The 23,276-nt window shown below is 43.9% G+C and overlaps 1 protein-coding gene across 1 annotated transcript; it reads right to left on the bottom strand.

The window, feature by feature from the left end:
• Positions 1 to 1,003: 1,003 nt before the first annotated feature.
• Positions 1,004 to 23,276, bottom strand: LOC308113805 (histone-lysine N-methyltransferase SUV39H1-like). Its single transcript, XM_080470282.1, has 6 exons — positions 23,253 to 23,276; positions 19,316 to 19,461; positions 14,931 to 15,596; positions 11,223 to 11,369; positions 9,572 to 9,701; positions 1,004 to 2,682 (listed from the first exon to the last, which is right to left on the bottom strand). Exons 1-6 carry the CDS (start codon positions 23,269 to 23,271, stop codon positions 2,549 to 2,551), a joined length of 1,242 nt encoding a protein of 413 aa, XP_080326408.1. The 5' UTR covers positions 23,272 to 23,276; the 3' UTR covers positions 1,004 to 2,548.

The raw sequence follows: 23,276 nt of genomic DNA, 5'->3' as shown, positions 1-23,276 counted from the left end.
GCGCTATCCAGGCAGCAACACGATTTTCTAGATTAAACCCGCCCGAGCAGCTCTATCCAGACAGTAACACGATTTTCTAGATTAAACCAGCCCGAGCAGCTCTATCCAGACAGTAACACGATTTTCTAGATTAAACCAGCCCGAGCAGCTCTACCCAGACAGTAACACGATTTTCTAGATTAAACCCGCCCGAGCAGCTCTATCTAGACAGCAACACGATTTTCTAGATTAAACCAGCCCGAGCAGCTCTATCCAGACAGTAACATGATTTTCGAGATTAAACCAGCCCGAGCAACTCTATCTAGACAGTAACATGATTTTCTAGATTAACCAGCCTGAGCAGCTCTATCCAGACAGTAACACGATTTTCTAGATTAAACCCGCCGGAGGAGCTCTATCTAGACAGTAACGTGATTTTCTAGATTAAACCAGCCTGAGCAGCTCTATCTAGACAGAAACACGATTTTGTAGATTAAACCAGCCCGAGCAGCTCTATCCAGACAGTAACATGATTTTCAACCAGGAACATGAATTAACAAAGAAGCAACAACAAAAGAAGAACATGATTTTGGAAGTTGAACGAATGATGGTAGAAAACAAGCAACTTCAGCAACACATCTCACTGATGAGTGGAAATGTGTGTGTGACGCCACACCCCCCGGGAGCGGGCCCCCCCACCAGCCCCCCCCCCAACCCCTGCTGTCGTTACCCCGGTTAATGGACAATCAATTTTCACTTTTTAACATCGCCGTGTAAATAATTCAATTACACCTTAAATCCAACAGCGTAACAGACAGTCTTTAAGATAACTAATCTGATGTTCCTGTAGTTTTTGGCCCATTTCTTATATTTAAACAGCAAAAACACTCAAGTGTCGATGGGTGAGTTGTTTTGGTTCTTTGGTAAATCATGCCGGCGACTCTACTTTTCATTAAACTGGAGTATTTAGCTGATCTGACTGCTCTATCCAGCAGTTTTTATACAGAGTCAACACAGGTCAGTTCATTGATATAAAAGCATTTATTTACAGCTTTGCCACTCGCCAAATAAAAGCACTACCTAAAACACAGAAATATACACAGTACAATGAGCAGCTCTCCCCCCATATAATCCAGAGCTGCCCAGCTTCAGTCTGTTCACTCCAAACAGTCATGGAGGATTGTCGTGTGTTGCTGCTCAGGACGTCTCTTCAGGTCATTGGACTTCATTTAAAGAGCAAAAACATCAGGTGAGAGAGGTGTTTCGATTCTTTGGCAAATCGTGTGTGTGTGTGTGTGTGTGTGGCTTTTGGGCCACGGTTTCGGTCCGTTTGCTGTTTTCCATCGACCGTCAGAAAGTCTGAGATCAGGGTGCATGTCTGCGTCATGACAGGCTTCCAGCCTCTGTTAACTACTGTTGTGTCTTAGTAGAGCGGCTGTCTCCCAATGGAGGGATACAGGTTTGATTCCCATCTTGAATGGGCCCACATGCTGAAGGTTCCTTGAGCAAGTCACTGAACCTCAAATTGCTCCCAATGGATCGACAGCGCCTTGCATGGCCGCAGCCTCCATTGGTGTGTGAATGTGTGAATGTGGTTAACAATGTTGTGCTTTGGAACGCTCCTGCAAAATAAAATAAACAATCACTATATAAGCAAAGTCCATTTACTATTTACCAACGGGAGATTTGTATGAAGTTATTTTAACATTTAAAGATGGTGGCACACCATGGTGCAGCGGCCCCTGGCGAGCATACTCTTTTTGTACTTTTACTAGCAGTTTGCACTATGGAGGCTGGACTGCAGCCGTTCTGACCCGTCTTGTGAGGAACCGCAACGCAGGACTGGAACCAGACGGCAAGGCAGCGCTACTGAGATTTGGACTAAAAGACAATGAGTTTGGGAGACAGTGTGTGTTAACGTTACGTTAGCAGCATGGTGGATCTGCTCAGCCTGGGACTGAGAGGAGACCCCCTGCTGGGGTTCTCTGAGCCCTGAAGGAACCACAACGTGCCAGACTCTGCATATCCATGGAGGAACCACCGCTGTCCTTTCAGCCACATTAATAAATTAACTCTGAAGCGAAGCTGAAAAAATGTAGCATCTTCTTTCCTCCGTTTCCGCCTGAAAACAGCGAAAAGTTCTGCTCTTCCTCTCCTCTGGGCCACGGGCCTCAGGTTCCTGCTCAGCTGCTCAAGCATTTATTCACCTTTATCTCTATACATGTACAGCTTTATGTACCTAAACTAGACCTGCTCTGATCGCCACTGCCCTCACCCCACACACACACACACACACACACACACACACACACACACACACACACACACACACACACACACACACACACACACACACACACACACACACACACACACACACACACACACACACACACACACACACACACACACACACACACACACACACACACACACACACACACACACACACTGGAATGGCACAAAAACAAGGCATACATAAAGAAACCACAGAAAAATACTCCAGAACGTCTGTACAATGTTCACTTCCTTTTCACATATGAGGCGCTGCAGGCCCAGCAGGTTGTGGTCAGAACAGGTACTTTCGACAGGAGTCTGACCCACAGCGACACTCCACTCGAACCCTCTTCTTGGGAGAGCCGGGCAGCCCGGCCACACTGAAGCTGGAGTCCATCTTGGTGCTCTCTGTGTCAACGGGATCCACTGGGGACAGAAAGCAGGAAGCTCAGATCAGCGCTTCATTTTCTACCCGGAACCCCAAAACATTCACTGCAACAACTCAAACCCCAGTGTGACTCTAACCTCAGCTCTCATTCCAAACTAACCTCAGCAGGGTTATGACTACTTTACAGTTTTCTTCACATTATACAGATCATTTTGATGAATAGACAAATACTGTAGTTGAGGTTTAATTGATGAACTGTGGAGGGAGCTACTGTGAGGCTCCCTCCACTGTGAGGCTCCCTCCACTGTGAGGCGCCCTCCACTGTGAGGCTCCCTCCACTGTGAGGCGCCCTCTACGTGACGAGACGTGCAGCAAAGTGGGTTCAGGAGAACATTGAGCAGGAACAGGCCCTTCAGTACTGGACATGAGGGAGCAGGAACAGGCCCTTCAGTACTGGACATGGTGCAGGAACAGGCCCTTCAGTACTGGACATGGGGGAGCAGGAACAGGCCCTTCAGTACTGGACATGGGGGAGCAGGAACAGGCCCTTCAGTACTGGACATGGGGGAGCAGGAACAGGCCCTTCAGTACTGGACATGAGGGAGCAGGAACAGGTGCAGGCTGGTCTGCAGTACAAAGCCTCGTGTAAAGAAGTATTCCTGGATGAGTCTGAAAACGAATCACTTTTCGAGCCATTTAAATTTGTTTTCTATAATATTGGACATGTGGACATTTTGTGAAGACATCGTTGACAGAAACATATTAAGGGACGTTGCGAATGCCACACAGATGACTGAATAAAGAACAATAAAATTGTTTAAACTTTTTGTGTTTTCTCCTTTTGTATATTTGCTTTATGGAGTACTTTGTATTTCAATTCAATGGTAGCGTGGACATCTAAGGTAAGGTAGTATGTTTATTCACGGTCCCCAGGTGTAAATCTATGTGATCCAGCAGAACAAGCACCAGAACAGCACAACCAATAAAACCAAATATGAAATGAATAACGGCCACACAACACAGAATAAGACAAAAGAAAAGATCAAACAGAAAACGGAACAATATACATTAAAGTAAAGGTATATACAGTTCATATGTAGCACATGGTAGAACACATTACAAGTATGACATGTCGGCTTATGAAATAAGTCATTTTAAGAAAAAGAACATTTTTAACTGAACCTGATTTATAATCTAAACATACTTCAGCCTGATGTACCAGAAAGTATCTTAGGAAAATGAGGACGCCTCTCGCATTTCTGGGAACTTTTATATCTTTGGATAGGACACTGAAGTAATGTGTCATCTCCTCAGTGTCTCATCAAAACATAGAATTAAATATTTACAGAAGTGTGAGGGGCGAACTCACTTTTGTGAGGTACTGTACATATCACCCACCTTTATAAAATACAAAATAAACATGCTAGTATTTATGGAGAGGGGGTGGGGTTTGATAAGTTATACTTCTTTCTTTCCTTTCTTTGTTGGTTGAGATATCTTTTGATTATCATGAACTGTTTATTTGATGTTGTGCATGTTCAAAATAAACAAAGACATTTATAAAAGATTAAACTCTAAAATGCTGGAGTATAGACATATCATTTTTCACATCGTAATCATAAACTCTTCAAGTCACGAGCTCTGCTGCATTTTATTCAAAAAATACTGCATGGAAGATACTATTACTGATTGTATATTTTACCATCATTTGTGGTATAAATGATCATATATTATACATTCAGAAATAGAATAATATACAATCATTTATTTGCATAAATACTCAGGCTACATGTGCTATATAGATAAAAAGGCAAAAACAATATATGCTGTACTACATACAAGAAAGTAGTTTTTAATGTCTTTAAATGTTTTTAATGACAAATTAACACATTCTGGATTTCCCACCAGCATTTCATTCTGTGACAGAATGATCCACAGAGTGGAGAATGGAGAGTGGAGGTCCTGCAGCCAGACACTCTTGGGAGTGTCCCAGCTTTTCCCGAAACAGTTGTTTTACTATCTTCAACTATTTTATTGAAAAAGGAAAAATAGTATTAATAATCCTCAAAGGAAACCAGCTAAAATGACTGATTCTGTGAATCAAACCAGACACCATCAGTCTCTCCTGAAGTTAAACCAGACACCTCCAGTCTCTCCTGAAGTTAAACCAGAAACCTCCAGTCTCTCCTGAAGTTAAACCAGACACCTCCAGTCTCTCCTGAAGTTAAACCAGAAACCTCCAGTCTCTCCTGAAGTTAAACCAGAAACCTCCAGTCTCTCCTGAAGTTAAACCAGAAACCATCAGTCTCTCCTGAAGTTAAACCAGACACCTTCAGTCTCTCCTGAAGTTAAACCAGAAACCTCCAGTCTCTCCTGAAGTTAAACCAGAAACCATCAGTCTCTCCTGAAGTTAAACCAGACACCTTCAGTCTCTCCTGAAGTTAAACCAGAAACCTCCAGTCTCTCCTGAAGTTAAACCAGAAACCTCCAGTCTCTCCTGAAGTTAAACCAGAAACCTCCAGTCTCTCCTGAAGTTAAACCAGACACCTTCAGTCTCTCCTGAAGTTAAACCAGACACCTTCAGTCTCTCCTGAAGTTAAACCAGACACCTCCAGTCTCTCCTGAAGTTAAACCAGACACCTTCAGTCTCTACGCTCTCCTGAAGTTAAACCAGACACCTTCCGTCTCTCCTGAAGTTAAACCAGACAGACTCACTGCCGCTTCGAGGCATTCAGAGGCATAAAACCACTCATAGCGTCCGTTTCACCTCACACAGCCTCGTAGCTTCATGGAAAGTTAGATTTCCATGAAGCTACGAAGCTAACTGTGAAAGCTAATGTTAGCTTCCTAACTTATATACACGGTGACAGGAGAAACTTGCAGCCAGTAATAATGCGACACGTCATCACAGCCCATCATAATGTGCCACGACATCGGAAGGCCCAAGTCCCGCCCTGGACAGGTCTGGTAGCCCGGACAGTTCTGGTAGCCCTGGACAGATCTGGTAGCCCGGGACAGATCTGGTAGCCCTGGACAGATCTGGTAGCCCTGGACAGATCTGGTAGCGCGAACAGATCTGGTAGCCCGGACAGGTCTGGTAGCCTTGGACAGGTCTGGTAGCCCTGGACAGATCTGGTAGCCCTGGACAGATCTGGTAGCCCTGGACAGGTCTGGTAGCCCTGGACAGATCTGGTAGCCCTGGACAGATCTGGTAGCCCTGGACAGATCTGGTTCCTACACCAGCACACGCGGCTAGCCACAGTTAGCACGGAGGTGCTCACTGCCACAGAGGCCACAAGCTTCTCTCCCAGCTTGGATGACGACAACCAAACTTCTTCAAAGTAAGGATGTCGTAATTACTGGTCATTACACAAGATGATTAGTTAAAGATGATGCTCTGCATAGAACTGTTTAACTGTTATGAAGATGTGTTGATTCTACTACTGGTGATTGAGTTCTTTTGGTAATGATATTAGGAGAAGTATTCCACTTGGAAAACGACATTAGCTCTGCTGCATGAAGACACAGGGTCTACATCAGGGGTGCCCAATCCCGGTCCCCGAGGGCCCTGTCCTGCATGTTTTAGTTCCTCCCTGCTTCAGCACACCTGATTCTAATAATGATGTCATCACCAAGGGAAAAGTCCAATCACGAGCCCCGCATTGCAATCAGATGTGTTGCAACTGGGAGGAGCTCAACCTGCAGGACAGGGACCCTGGAGGACCGGAGGTGGGCTCCCGTGGTCTACATGCTAATCTTTGCTTTGCTATCCCGCTAACTCGCTGCCCTACATGTATCACATCGAAGACAACATCGCACATGTAACTGAACACCACCTGACGACTCCAGACGTTTCACAAAGCAAATCACACTCACATAAACTCATTTGACCGTATTAAAGTATGTGAACGACATGGCCTTGGTAGCTGACTCCCACGACATGCAGCGGTACCAGCAGGAAGTCCACGCCCTGGTCCAAACCTTCACGCAAAACTCACTGGAGCTTAATATCGCAAAGGAAAAAGGAGCTGCGCTGTGGGTCCAGAGGTAAAAGAACTCCAGAATCCTTCAGGCTTTATTGCTAATTCTGGTAATTGCAATTAATTTAACAATTAATTCAAATCCAAAATCAATTGTTTAGTATATCTTATGAGACTGATATAACTGAATTGGACATAATTCCTTATTTAATGGATGCCCTGAGGTATCTGATACAAATCACATTCCATTTTTTATTACATAATTAATAACATCTTTGACAATTATTAATCATAGCCAAATCCCTAGATAATTGGTTCTGCATGTTCAGGCAGAGTACTAAACATAACTGGTGCTCCTTATGACGTGAGAAATCCCTACAATAACTATATCGGAAACGTACACAACAATGTTGAACTTTATGGAGACACCTGCAGCGCCACCTTAAGGACAAATAGGCCACTGCCCATCCGTTTTCGTTCTTTGCTCCAAATCTTCAGATATTTTTTATCCCGTCTCTTTGCAGTGATCCGGGATTTCTTGGGATTGGATTTATAGCTCAATGAACAATAGGAGCAAAACACAAAGTTACATGAAGCCAACAGGCAGTGGCTAAGCTAATAAGCTAACAGCTGACTGGTGTAGGTGGCTTCGCTTAGGACTTGGTTCAGTAGCGGGGGCAGGCTCTCCCAAGCTGAGGAGGGGGACAGTACTCGCTTCCACCACTGAATTACTTTAGTACTTGAAGCATTTGGGCAGCAACAAGTGCTGGTCAAATACATATTTTTTGTTATCATTATACAATCATAAAATCAACTAAATTTACAAAAGAAATAAACGAAAAAACGAGCAAAAAACGAGCAAAAAACAAACAAATAAATAAACAGCAAACATCCCAATTTTTTTTTCACAAAAATGGACCTTAAATGGTGCATAATGCATTGTGGACAACTAGATATTACTAAATACTACATTGTGATGATCTTGAATGAACCAAACACCTAATAATATATTATGGAAGAAACATCCTTATTTAAAAGCACAAGAGCGCCCCCTCCTGGAGGCTGTCCACCCATTAAGGAGCGCTAACAGTTAAAACCTCTCCATACAAAACCATTTATCTGCTCTTACTGGGTCCCGAGTCCAAGGTTCTACTGTACACAAATTTCAGATGGCTTTGAGCAGCTTGGCGCTATGTTTTCGTCCATCTTTTTCAAAAATTGACCTTCCAAATGACGGCCGGAGGCTTGCTGCCTAACACTGCGCTGAGATGGAGCTGCCGCTACTTAAACTGCATGGATGTGCATCCTCCCCTCTATTGGAGGACAAGCTCCAGTACCAGACCCAGAGAATTGCCGCGGTGCTGTATTTGCATCAAAGAAAAGGAAAAAAGAAAGAAAGAAAAAAGAAATTTGAAGGAGCAGCGGCAAGGATTTAGGAATAGCAGCCCACCACTACACAAACTCAAACACACGCCCTGGAGAGCCTGCCCCCACTGCTGAAAAAAATACTAAAGGAAACACGGGTGTTGTACATTGTATGGTGCCTGTAGTGGATTTTATGTGTTGCTATTTCAAATGACCATTACATTTGTTTGTACTGTTACAATGACAGATGAACGATATTCTATTATTAATTCATCAGTGAAAACGGCATGGATTTTTAAAATGACGTTATGTTAGTGTCTATGAATGAGTCGCCCTTATGGCAGACATGCTTTTCTTTAAGAATAAAATAATGAATGTCTCGGAGAGTAACTTAATAAAGTAACACTGATTTTGTTGTTTATCTGCACACACATAGGTATTGTTGCACACGGTGGAGCAGTGGTTAGCGCTCTCGCCTCACAGAGGATAGGTCCTGGTTCGAGTACTGGCCGGGGCCTTTCTCTGTACACTTTGCATATTCTTGCATGTGTGTGAGGGGGTTTCTTCTGAGTACTCCGGTTTTCTCCCACAGTCTCCAACAACATTCACCATGGCCCCCTGAGGAAGACCCTTGGCCCCCATCAGCCGCCATCTGTGGCTTTAACCGATATAACCGATGGGTCATAACATAAGATTCTTCTTCTTACACTTTCAACACCCTATTCAGAGTGAGGGGAACAGACCAACATTTCATTTCTGTTATTGTGCACCGGGCTCAGCATCAGATGTGGACATGGTTTCCATTATATACCTACATAGCTGCATGTCTACTGTTGTAGCACTGGCGCAGGTTCATGTGTCCCAGACTACTGAGGGCATCAATTCACTTTGACTTCTGTAACACTAAATACAACCTGGTAATTTCAAGACACTTTTGCAGTGAACCACCAACAATTCCACACGATGAAGCAGAAGAGACAGTGGAAAAGAAAAACTGCCATCAGGAGCTTTACGTTCCTCTTGACACTGAAGTCACTAACATTTCTGACTCAAACAGACATTTTCACCTCCAATAAAACTCGTGATGCCTTTAAAATGAAGAGCACACAGCTTGGCTCAAGTCAAGTTTGAGTCCACGAAGTCCAATTCCAAGTCCAAGTCCAGGTGAGATCAACAGTAAACCACAAGACAGAAGAAAATAGTTTTGAGACCACTTGTAATTTTTGTGATGCGAGAGATAGTCTGTCTTCAATTGCAATATATTTTATAATTATCCAAAAGAATGTGCAATGAAGAAAACACTGTAGGATCAAGTTGGAGCAATTTCATTAATAAACTCAACAAATCAGCTGTTCCTGACCTATTTGACCTCCTCCTCATCCCCTTTATGAGGGTCTTTGATGGTTAGAGGACCCAGATTCACTTGGTGGAGCTGAGGATCACAGACCCAATACCCACCTTTACCTCCGACCTCAGAGTGAACCCTCTGCTCTCCTCACATATTTTCATTATTTGATCTGGACCTGATTTTAATCAGATCATGTAAACTTCCAGGAAAAAGAGTGTGAGTTGATAAACGTACTCTGCATCCTGTAGTCGAAGGTGAGCTCCTCTCCACAACGGATGGATCTTGTGGAGAATAAAGCAATTCTTGGAAGCCTTTCATCAATGTTCTCGATGAACACGTTAAACACCTGCAGGTTGGGGTTACACTGCAGGAGAAACAAACACATTTACAGAGGACAGCAGTCAGGAGCACAAAAATCAAGAAATGAGTGTATGGTGGTGCAGCTGGCCGCACAGTGGTACAGTGGTGCAGTGGTGCGAGAGAAGGTCCAGGTTCAAATACCACCGGAGGCCTTGCAGTGTGTGTTGCAGTTGCGCTCACCACTCTTGGGTTTACACACAGAGACAAACCTCCAAACGACATTGTTTTTATTATTTAAACAAAACCAAAACGTCCTCTTCCAGGCACCTGGGCTTCCTCTCCTGTCTGTCACCTCTGTTTCTGGACGGCTCCTCCTTCATGGGCAGGGAGGCAGTTAAGCATCTGGTGTGAGTCAGGTGCACTGCCTCACCTCTCAGGCCCCGCCCACCCGAGCCAAAACTATCTTTTTTCTCCCGGGGCTTTAAAAAATCAATTCTGTCCACACCTCACTATGAAGACGGCTCAAGACGAGGCTTCAGGGCATGTAGTACATATGCCAGGCCTTTAGGGGTGCTGTGACTCACCAAGTACACCAAAAATACAGAAGAAGACACGGAGCACATAGAAATTTAGAAGTAGACTCCTGCTCATAGACTTCTATATAAGTCCGAGTTACTGAACTCCATCCGTCATCTTTTTTCCCCCACAGATGATCATCTTTGCCGGCCGCACCTCAAAGCCGAGTGCGAGTTTTAGGATTTCTCCGCTCTGGGACCCCCGTTAAAAAAAAAAACTAAAACATTTTCAGGATCTCGAAATACGTCGGACAGTCGGTCATTACTGATAAAAATACCCGTGGTCCAGTTAATATCCTCTAATAACTGATCTCATGTTGGAATTTTTCATTTATCACTCTGAGAAAGCCAAGAATCCTTTCATATCGATGGGCGCCGCCATTTTGAATGGTGACGTCACGTCACATGACTCGGCGGTGATTTCTGGTTTCTGTGTGGTGATTTACACGTGGTGGCGTTTTTCCAAACAACTTGTGAGTTATTTGATGCTGTATGGAGGTGGTGAGGGCTTTTATCAAACCCAGAAAAACATCACATTTATTTTATAGAACTAAAAATCAGTATCATTCATAGACATCTTTAATATTTATTCATTTGCATATTCATGCAGTGTTCTTTTCTGTTTCTGGAAATTTTTTGTTCTTTTTTCACATTATGTTTCACATCTGTTTTGACAGCTTGTGATGTTAATAAACTTTATATTACTACAAACCTGTCTTATTCTTCATAGTTTTGCAAATAAACAATAACTTGGGGAGTGGTTAAATATTTTCAAACTTTACACGTAGTCCAGGTCGGTTCAGTAAAAACTGCATGATTACTGGACCAGTGTCCGGTAAACATTTTTGGCATTTCGAAATCCCTGCTAAAACGCTGCCTCTTGTGGCCGATCGGCCAAAAACGGTGTGTTTATGTAAACCGGCGTTCTCGTGTGGACGGCCCCCACTAACTTGTGTGAAAATAAATAAGGGAAATGCTATCTGCTGTCTGGATTAAGTGCACACACTCACACTGTGGTTCACGAAGTGTGAGATGTTTCCCATATGAGCTGCGTCCACTGTGTACACGTCCTCCACGTAGTCCAGGTCAAACAGGTACGTCGAGCCCTGGCGGTCATACACCTGACCCCGCCTCTCAGCTTCATCTGTCGTGATGATCTGGTGGAAATAAGGCCACACAAGACTGTAACTCATGCATATATCGAGGACAAATAGACAGTATACATGAGACAAAACCTTTTGAACAAACAATGCTAAGAACAGAGGCATTACAACTCCATCAGAAGTGAGGAAAACAAGCTGTCGTTTCCTCCGAAACCAGGTATGTGTGATGAAGATTTCACTCAATTATATGGAAATAAAATATATATTTTAATTTACACAACCACCCCATTACATTACAGAAAGCCCTCCTCGAACCTTTGTGTCTAGTACTAATGGAAGCACCTGCACACCGCCTCGCCCAGGCCTTTTTCTACTTCATCCACACATAAATATGAAGTAGAAGTAGGGACGTCCCGATCACACTTCTTGGCCCCCGATACCGATCCGATTTTTCAGAATTGAGTATCGGCCGATACCGATACTTTCCCGATCCGATACTTCCATTGCTATTGCAAATATACTCAATAGTCTATTATTGGAGCGACTAAGATGTCTGAAGCTAAAAGCACTATTGGCAGAAGCTTTGTTTACCTAGAAATTATTGTAAAACTCACTTATTGAATCAAAATTCTTCTCAGAACGACTTAAGAACTTATTTCAACTTTATTCAGTCAGAACAACAAAAACCCAGTTACACTCTGCAGTCTTGTTTCTCTTATTTATGTTAACTTAAACAACTTCACCTGGATTTTGTGGAAAATAAAAAATAAAACCCAGTGAATCAGTTTGACTAACATAGAAAGTATAAAATACTACAATATAAACAGTATTCAGTAAAACCAATCAGAAGAACCTAATTCCACTTCAAAGTGTCTTTGGCTGGTTGGGTTGAAAAAAAGTCCTTAAAAAAGTGCAAATACAATAATAAAAATAAATAAATAAATCTTAAACATAAATACTCTCAGGCTCCAATGTAACTTCTTTGTGTATTAAATTGCCAGTTTACCTTAAAGCAGTATGAGAGGTTTGACCTGAATGTCACTAAACATTTACATTTCAATGTGAATTATAAACACTTAATTCTACTTCAAAGTGGTAAAACCTGTTTGACAAAAGTACTCTGAACATAGTACTCTCAAAAACTTCTTCAGAATACGATCTTTGTCCTCCCTGTCCTTCTCCCAACAAACCGTCCACACCTCACTATGAACACGGCTCAACACGAGGCTTCAGGGCATGTAGTACCCGTGCCAGGCCTTTAGGGGCGCTGTGACTCACCAAACAACAAAAATGCAGAAGAAGACAGACCACATAGAAATTTAGAAGTAGACTTCTGCACATAAACACATAAACCACCATATATACTCTAGTTTTATAGGTCTATGGCCCCGCTCCGTCTGCTTCTAGCTTCTGCAGCTCCACCGGAGCTTCTAGTCCCTGATTGTTGTGGTTAGTAGGTGACGTTGTGGACCGCGGTGGGGGGAGGAGGGGGGAGATTACGTCATCTTTTTTCCAAGGATGAGCGTCTGTCCTGACTTTGCAGGGGTTTGAGAATTTACCAATTCTAGGACCCGTGTCAAACACTGCCTCATGTGGACGATAGGCCAAAAACAGCTGGTTTAAGTTAACCGGTTTCCTGGTGTGGACTGCCCCTGAGCGTACTCCACCGCATGTTTACTTTTTAGATGTCTTATCAAATTAGTTGTGTTAAACGAAGCTCTGGTGCTCCACCTCTCGGGACTGTGGTGAAGCAAATAGTACAACTGGCCGCTGGACTGGTTTGGTTGTCAACATTAAAATCCCTCCAGACTGCTGGTATTTGATCCTCTCAATGGCTTCAGGCTGCTGACCTCAGTTTACGGCAGGTCTCAAACGGGGCTCGCTTTACGGCAGCTGACGTGAAAAGTTTTTTTTTTTTTTTCTTTTTAGATCGGCGGGGTGATTGGCTGGATTTGCCGATTCCCGATCACTCACAAATCACCAATATCGGCCCCACTCCGATATCTACTGATCTGATCGGGACATCCCTAAGTAGAAATATACTGGCGGGTGACGGCTTACCTTTCCTTATGGTGCCTCTACAACTGTCTGAGAAAATCTGCAGGAATCTGTGTATATTTTCAGGAATTCCAGACGATCTATCCTTTATAATGCAGGAAAATCCCATACATGGGGCCCGCGAGTACAACCTTTAAGCACTGTATAAAACCATCCATAACTCCACATTTAGTAGTGGATGGGTTTCAGTTCGACAACATCTGAGTGTGTGGGTATAGTTCCCAATCTTTTCCTTTTTAAAAAAAGAAAAACCCGAGTATTAAACATGGCCTCCGTGCCACGGAGCGTCGCACACAAAATCAAGACGCCCGTGTCACAAAGTCCACATAAAGCAGCACATGATGACTACAATACCAAACCTTGTCCTAACGAGGTCAGGAAGACACACGTTAGCCTTAAGGGACGTTTTGGAGAAGCAGAGGCGCTCAAAGCAGCACAGACAGAGGCGAGATAGGGACAAAAAAAACTAAGTAAGCGGTCAGTTGTTTTTCCTAAGGCTCCACAAACCGTGATTTCCGGCCCTCGGGTTCGTCCTAAGCCTTTACACTGTTCACAACTGTATGAGACGGATTTAAATATTGGTTGTTGCAGACTGTACCAGCTGAATCTACGTCAACCGGATATGAGTTGACGTGATTACACAGGAATGAAACGACATAAGCTTGCGCCATCCATTCAGGAAGAATAAAGGCGCTAAACATGGACAGAACAGAAAACATGGACTCGTGGCTCGGAGGGAGAGGCGAACTGGGGATGCCGATTTCGCAAAGAGCGCTTGAAGTAAGTCCTTGTAAGCAGGTACTAGCCTTTTATGTGAGCATTATGGATAAATCCATCATTTCATCCTGCATTTCTTTTGGTTTGTTTAAGCTGACGTGATCGCAGCTGCTGCTATGACTTCCCAAATAGCAGACAGTTTGATAGTGGCTGCAGGCAGGCGACTGGGACCTCAGCCATCCTAGAACTGTGAACAAAGCCCAACACATTTGAGCCGCGACCGAATGATTTTTCGAATGATTCTCCTACGATCAGATCTTCCTTCTGAAACGGCCGAGAATCGTGCAGTTTGTGGGAACCTTAAAGAGACGGAGCTGAGAAATCAGATCAGGGGGATAAACTTAGATTGTGTTGATTTCTTAAAATGTAATGATCAGCTTGATTATAAATAACAATAAAGGACCATGATGATCCTAGCATGAATCAGGAGCTGGAAATAAGAAGTGCTTTTATATGGCAAAACATGTCAGTTTTAATTAAGGTTTAAAGTCCAAGTGCCATGTTTTACACGCGCAGCATCAATTTCAATGATTTTTTTCCCATTTTTGTGATGGTGACTTGATTTGTTGGGTTTTTCTCTGTTTAAAGAACCTAGAAATGACTGTGTGGTATCTGGTGCTATATAAATAAAGTTGAATTGAATTGATGAATACATAATGGTTAGTTTGGAAGAAACGTTCTTAAATGTGGTCACTGAAGTGGTGGCCGCTGTTTCCCTGATTGTGACTTCACACGGAGGGATCAAGGATCAGCCCTGGAGGTTCTGGTTCTGGTTCTTACCTCTCCCACGTACTCCATGACGAAGGTGTTTTTCTTGATGTGCTGCAGCGTGCGGACGCCCCAGCCCCGGCCGTTCTCAGTCTTGAAGATGCTGAGGTCGATCTGGATGCCATGCTGCACCACCCTGTTGGGGCAGTCGGGGGGGCAGCGGCACTGGGAGTTGCACTCGTATATGGGCTTTCCGGGCCGGATCCGGACCTGCCCCCTGTCGTTGTAGGCCATGCGGTGCTGCGAGGCACCAGGGCAGCAGCCATTCACCGGATCCTCAAAACAGTTCTTACACTCACAGCCCACGGCCATCTCATCCAGCACGATGCCCGGGCCCACCTTGTAGTTGTTGATGTAGGTGAAGTTCTTGGGGGGGCCCTCCAGGTCCACCTCATTGATGACAAAGATGCGACCCGGGTGGTTGCATGTGTAATTCAAATGGGTCTCCCAGCGCTGCAGACTCTGACGTGCTTTGGCTTTATGGACCAGGAAGGTGGAAACTTCTTTGTCCAGCTTTTTGGGGATGCATTTTGGGGTTCTCTTGTAACGCCTGCGGACGTGATCCAGGTCCTGGTGAAACTGTTTGATCAGTTTGGGGCATTTCAGGTTCCTCTTGGTCTCCCATGTGTTTTCTGACTCTTTGAAGCCCCTCCACTTCACCAAGTAGAACTCCTCCTCCTGGAAGACACGGAAAGTCAGACTGATCCAGGAATATGAATGCAAATCGTTTTCACATCTCACACTTTGCATGAAATAATATTAATATAATAATATTCATCAGGAGCAAGGTTATTAACGTCACTGTGTCACAGAGCGCCAGGCAGGCGGGAGAAACACTGAAACATGCCAACGTACAGAAGATGGCATCATCCCGATGTTTATCACCGGCGCAAGAGAGAAAAACAACTTGTAAGCAACAACTTTTCCCCCATTGATCATCAGCAGCCTCTTGAGATGAAAACAAAACCAAACCGTCACAGAACCAACCGACATACATTTCCTCTATATGAACAGAATAAATGAATGGTATGAGAACCCCCCTAATGCCTATTTTGGGTTTTATACTTTTTTGTTCACTTTACTAGTAGATGGTATTTATTTATGCAGTCGGTTGAAAATATTTCTTTTGCTGTTGTACCAAACCGTGACTCCCACATCAAGATACATGCTGAACCAGGGCTGGGCGATAGAGCCAATGTACTCAATGTATCGCGGCTTCTTCTCTGTGCAATATAGAAAATGACAATATTGTGAATATTCGAGTGTCACACTGTAGCTTTAAGCTGCAGACATTAAATTGCCAGACAAAACGAGTAAACCTACAGACTCTCGTGAGAGCTACGTCATACACCTCAGCGTAGCAGAGTGCCAGCAGTTAGAATGTGCTGCCAACAGACACAGAAGATGGAATAAGACGGTTAATTTCAAAGAAAAAGAGCACAGGATCCACTGTATGGCGGTAGTTTGGATTCAAGAAGGAAGACTTTGAACAAACCAGAGTGTTGTGTAAAATATGCAGCAGTGGAGTCGCCACAAAAGGAAGCAGCACAACACATTTATATCACCGCCTGAAACTACACACGTCAACACCTGCAGGTTCTACAACTAAGAAGCCGAAGCAACTGGCATGACGTCGTCGACTCTGGCGTCTTCCCTTTGCAGATCAAGACCACACGACAAAAATAGTCCAAAATATCAGGAGATAACATCTCGTTAAACCGCAACATAGTAAAAGACATGGTCCCAGTTAAGCCCCAGTTCCACCGCACAAAGAAATGCAGAGACGGATCGGAGCATTATGGAGCAGTATGGCAACGCGTAACCAGAGCCCAATCTGGTGCGTTTCCTCCGCAGAACGTTTGGTTGCAACGTAGGCGGGGTTGAGAGCTTGGCAGATATGTGAGGTTACAACAGTAATCTCAGCCGGGGCGGCAGATCTGGACCTTATGAATCCTCTGTTGTTCTTGTTGTTGTTTACATCCTCCGCGTTGCACTAGTTGTTTAGTTTACTTTTTTTTTGCAGCCACAGAGCTGCAGCTGCAACTTCCGTGTTGGTTCTGACAAAGCGAACGCTGGCCGGCCACGGTGACGTCGCCCCACACCGGAGCGCGCTTCTGCGGCACAGAGCCGGTCGGCTCCGGCGCCACGGCGCGAGACGCGACGTCGCCGGAAACGTGACAGCCGCAACTCTCGTGTTAGGTCGGAGAGAGCGAACGTCGCCCCGGTGAAGTGACACCGGAGCAGACCAGCTTTGTGACACTTGGAGCAACCCCAGCAGGGGTGTTGCTCCGCGGGATGCGACAGCCGCAACTTGGGCCAGAACCGGGGCTCGGAGCAGCTCCGGGGTCTCGGCGCACCGTGTGTGGATGCGTCCCGAGTCAGATCGTCACGTTGCACACACCGGCAGGTTCTGGAACTCCGCCGTCGGGGAACCGGCGCTCCGGAGCCGACCAGTGTGTGCGGACACCCGGCGGCCCATGCAATGGAGCAGCGGCGAGCGACACAACGTGACGTGGCGAGCGGACTCGGTAGTGCATCGGTTACGGCCGTAGTGTCCGCTCCCGAGTCCCGGTCTCCGTCCCCGTCTGCTCGTTCAGGACCAACAGGAAAGTTGCGCAGCAAAGAAAACAAAAACAAACCAACCAGTGCAAAGCTGAATATGTGAACAGCAGAGGATTCATACAGCCACATGTTAAAATACTGAGGGCGTGTTGGGGCTCGGAGGTTTGGCCCCCAAAAATCAATAATTTGAAAAAAAAAAAATAAACTCGAGTTTCGATTCGATTTTTGATGTGTTTCTCAAAGCACTCTAAAATGACTGCAGACATCATATATATTGTCAAAAGTGCAACTTTATTGCTGTAATTGTCCTCAGAGTTAAAATGCCTATAAACAATCCAGTGTTTCCTCTAGTATTTCTTTCAGCAGCGGGTTCTGAGCTTTATTTGAAAGCACACAACTCAACCAATATAAAAGGTGTATACAAGATATATACATTTGAATTTACGCTTGAAAGTGTTTCTTTGTTGTGGCCACAGTATACAAGATCACACAATTAGTACTAAAAATGACAACAATCTCAACATAGTCAATTTTAATTCAACTTTCTGCACAAAATACAGTGAAATGTAAACAATAAAACTCCTATCTAACCACCTTGCTTGGTTTCTGGGGCTTATTGGAGCTTGTTGTGGCCGGTTTTGGTCCACGGGCCTCATGTTTGACGGAAGTAAACTACAAAGCAGCGCCCCCTGCTGGAGGCCTTCCCTCATTAAGGTGTGTTAACAGTTAAAACCTCTCCGTGCTCAACTATTTCTCCGCTCTTACCAGGTCCCTCGTCCGAGGTTCTACTGGACACATAAGTCAGAGGGCTTTGAGCAAGGCATGCTCTATTTTCTCAGCCGTCCTCCCCCATTGGAGGACGAGCTGGCGAGTACCGGACCCAGTCGGACTGTTGTGGAGGCGGAGACTTGCGGCGGTGGTGGATTTGTGTAAATTAAAAAATGAAAATAGATTCAAGCTTTAAGCAAAAGTGCAACATCAACAAAGGAAACCCACAAGGATTGGTGGAACAGAACGCGGACAACGCTGAAAAACTGAGGGACAGAAACTTGAATTTTCACAATGAAAATCCATTTTAGCAACAATTTTGATAAATCGATTTTTCGCCCAGCCCCAGGGCGTGTAGTGAAATAACTGAGCAATCAGCAGACGGCTCCTACAAATCAGAACAATCAAATGTTAATTAAAGCTGAGGGAAGTAAAGTTAAAATAAATAAATAAATAAAATGAACATTTCGTATTTGTGCAGTTTAATAAAAACTGTTTTGGCAAAATTCACTTTGTTATGATTTCCCAAGTTAAATGTTAGTGTATAATGTAGTACGAAAAGAATGTTTTACTGTAGACATAGAATCGTCATACTAGTGTGATCGCATGCATCAAAAGTGTTGTTTCAGGCTCAGGCAAAATATTAAGACATATATATATATATAGATATATATCTATATCTATATATATATATATGGTGTATCGTGACATGGCCTAAGAATATCGAGATATTGAAAAAAGGCCGTATCGCCCAGTCCTATAGCGAAGCGTGACTTTTGTGTACCGTGATACCACCACCTGTCAGGTATGTCCATCATTTCAGGGAATTAAAGATGTGTTTTATGACAAAGGGAAAAGTAAATGTTGCCCCATTTTACCCAAAACATTAAGTGAAATGTCAAACAAAATAGGATGCAAAGATTTCTAGAAGACCATAGAAATCACAGGATAACTTCATAAATGTTTCTCTGCATTATTATTATATTATAATGCAAGGATTTCACAGTATAATCAAACTGCCTGTGTACAAGAGGCTGTGATGTATGACGATCCCAAGGAGGGCGTACCTTGATCTTCTTGTAGTCACAGAGGAACTCCACCTCATAGTCGTTGATATTGGCTCTGTTGACTCCGAGCTGCAGACAGTAGAGCTTCTCTATGCGACACAGGGCCTCCAGCTCCACCCAGGACTTCTTACAGGCCACGCTGCAACCTGACAAGAACACACTCAGCACCGAGACTAAACAACGCCAACGTGCACCACGGTCAGGTGGAGGGAATTTAATGTGGAGGAGGGTTCAAACATGCAACTCACTGGCTAAAACAGGACCATCAGACGGTCCGATCCAGCCAACAAAGAAAAACCAGGCCAATAAAAGCTGCTGTTCCTGAATTCTCCCCGAGAGGAGCGATAACAGAAAACAGACTATTAGAACTGAAGAGGAAGTAGAGCAAACTGCAGCAGTGAAAGATCATGCTCTTATTCTGATATTATCCCTGACAACTTGACAAAAACACTGATTCAGGGACTTGTTTTTTTATTGTTTTTCATTCTCCTGGATTGCTCTATTATTTATCTGTAGGGATGCACCGATACCAGTATCGGTTATCGGTTCGATACCAGGCATGAGTACTCGTACTCGTACTCATAAAAGTGCCACTGATACCACTGATACCTGACACCGCTTTACGGCAGAGCGCGTGATGATTGTGTATTTAGACCTACTCGGGCTGCCCAGTTGAGACGGACACAAGGCATTGTGGGTACTGTAGTGTGTGTGTGTTGGGTTATCCTGCAGCGGACCGCAGCTCCTCCGTGTATGTTCAGTGTGTACATACATAAATAAAAGGTTAATCGGCTACTATAGTCCGTATCCTTGTTATGTAGGAAGATACACTGAAGACATTACGGCACTTTGCTGCGCGGCACGGTAAGGCGTGCACCTCGCGGGCGGCCAATGAGGAGCGGTTAACTAACCCGCCTCACAGCCGGAGGAAAGCAGGACATGGAACTAGTTTCTGAGATGAACACTTGTGTTTATTTGCCAGTTAGATTTATGTACAGCTTCATGTTAGACCTGTTTGCATAAGCACGCTCGCTCTCTCAGGCACACTGGTCAAGCCTGCAGCACGTCTGTTAAAGGGCCACGCACGCAATGTTTTCTAACAGTATAAGTGGCAGTGTCAAAAAAATTTATTTTAAGTAAATTTAAGTGGTCGGTATCGGTGAGTACTCAAATGCAAGTACTCATACAGTACTTGTTTATGGAAAAAAGTGGTATGGATGCATCCCTACTTATCTTAGTGTCACATTTTTAATATAATTAACAAATCTTTGTCCTTTGATTTTAACAAAGTAATAAGAACTTTTAAACTGACGAAAAGACCTGATTTTGCATTATTATTAATAAAGGTACTTATTTTATATTGGACTGTTATTAGGGACCGAGCCTGAAAGACCAGGACTCTATTGTATTTGTAATGTTTCTTATTATTATTGTTGGTTTTTTTACCCCCTATTAACGCGCTCAAATGTTGACCAAATTTAGCACGCTCATCAAGACTGGCAAAAAATGTAAGGAAACGTAAAATATTAACCCTGAGTGCCAAAATGTGCTCTCTAGCGCCACCTAGTAACAGTAAAACAGCCACCACAGCCTGTAGGAACGTCGCAGAGACATCAAACCAAAACTCAATTGTTCGTCTAATCAAGACCTAAAAATCACGCACTGATACTCCTGACCTAAACCAACACAAAGCATGCAATTTACCTTTCAAAATAAGATTTTCACCCAAAAAAGACCTCCACGTAAACGTTATTACCTCTGAGGGCGAATATTGTATCGGCTTCAAAACACTTAAATGACAGAACTCAAAAATTCTGTTCAAATTTTGACTAGCCGAGCGGCTCCGTTTTTATTAGCTGTCAAAGTTCCAAACACCGCCTCCCGCCACCTCCCGCCTCCTCCTGCCACCTCCCTCCTCCTGCCACCTCCCTCCTCCTCCTGCCACCTCCCTCCTCCTCCTGCCACCTCCCTCCTCCTCCTCCACCACTTTTTGATGAGAGAGAACAATAGTGTTCATTTTTTTTCACCTGCAATTTCAAACGACATTTATCGTTGAGTCAGATGGGGCAAAATCGTGCGTCTGCGTCAAACTGCGCCTCCTAGTGTCTAAAGTTTACATCTGACTGCTTCCAAACCCACACAGACTGAAAGACGAGACATTTTCCTCTCAAGAAATTATAATTTTATCAAAATATTTGCCCGAAAACTGGATTCAGAGGAGTTGATATATATATATATGTGTGTGTGTGTTGATAAAATCCATCTTCTTTCTGACTGTGATGACGTCACTACCTGCAGCAGCGTCATCAGTGTTGCATCAGTCACACCAGGATTAAGTCATACCATGTTTATAATTGTGACCACTTAACCTGCATGTCCTGACTTTCCAAATAAAAGCCCAAAACGCCTTCAAAATAAAAGTCCTTGTTTATTAAAAATGACACCACAACCCTAAAAAATCTATATTTAGCGATTAGCTAGATTTACTTTCAAAATAAAAGCCCCTAACATTTTCCAAAACAAAAGTCCTTTTTTTGGTTAAAAGCTTCATAACGTATATTTGATCTATATTTAAAGGGGCCAGAGGCCATGATTGGGCCGACCCTAACGGGCCGGAGTTCAGAGGGCGAGGTCCTGACCAAGGCTGCATGCAGCTTTAATATTCCACTGCCTTTTCTAGTGCCATACCTTGAATATAACAATTTTTCAACTATTGCAGAGGAATTTTCTTCGTGTTGTTAGTCCTACTATATAGTTTTCCCCACTGTGAATTATCTTGTGTCTGAATGAAGCTGTATGAACGGGCTATTTGTTAATTTTCTGTACATGTCTGAAAAGAATTTCAGTTTATTCTTTTTAAATCAAATTTCACCTAATTCTGATAAAAGGTTGTGTGCCTTTATTTTTTTGCTTAAAACAAAAGGAAAAATGGACTTTCCAGTTATTTCATCCATTTCCGACACCAGTTTATCCTGTTCAGGGCGGCAGAGCCCCGGCGCCAGTCCTTCTGGGCGAAGGCAGGATTCACTCTGAAGAGGTGAGGGCAAGTAGGCTACACCTGGACAGGCCTCCCGTCCATCACAGGGCAAACAACCACACACCTACATTCCCAGCATGAGGCCGTTCACGCTCACCAGTTAACCTTTCTGGGACTGTGGGAGAAAACCAATGCCCACAGGTAGAACATGCAAACTCCACTCAGAAAGGTCCGGACAGTATTTACATCCTAACCTTCTTGCTGTGAGGCGAGAGCTCCAACCACTGTGCAGCTCAATTACCAGGTAGTAAAGGATGTATTATATATATATATATATATTCCTCCATTCTATTCTGGAGCCCTCCCACTGCTCCTAACGAGCTGATATCAAATTGATCACTTTGTCTGGAGGTCCAGACATCAACAGTCCCTGACCTCTGTGTTTCTTTCTAACACTACAGGCCTGAGCAGCGCAGACTTTACAGAGGTCATTAGAACTGAGCAGGTATATATATGAGGTGTCCTGCTCCGGGTAAGATTCTGTTTGGTTCCGTTCATCAACGTTCTAATCCGTGGACTAAACTCTAACTGCCTTTTAAAGCGACTCCGTCTCTCGACACTGTGACCACACATGCTCGTTTCTAGTCACCTCACAGCCGTTTATCTATTAAACTATCTGTTAAACTAGTCCCCAAACTTATTCCAGAGTGACGGCGAAACTTATTCCGCGTTCATGTGAACAGATTAAATCCTGTACGAGGATCCGGCGTGTGTTGCTGTGTGACTGCTGACGGTAACTCCGAAGCACCGTCACTGAAATCATCAAACTGCGTTATAAAACCCGAACACGACACAGAAACCCGTGTGTAAGTGTTCGTTGTGGTACTCCGACACAGCCTCTTCGCCGCAGAGCATGTAAACTTTAAGAAAACACCACAAATTACAGATTACATGAATTACCTTTCAAATTTTCCGCCATGTTTT

Source organism: Lipophrys pholis (genome assembly GCF_963383615.2).
Source record: "Lipophrys pholis genome assembly, chromosome: 8".
Taxonomy (NCBI): Eukaryota; Metazoa; Chordata; class Actinopteri; order Blenniiformes; family Blenniidae; genus Lipophrys; species Lipophrys pholis.
The sequence above is the reverse complement of the archived record's forward strand: the minus strand, read 5'-3'. Positions and strand labels throughout refer to the sequence as shown.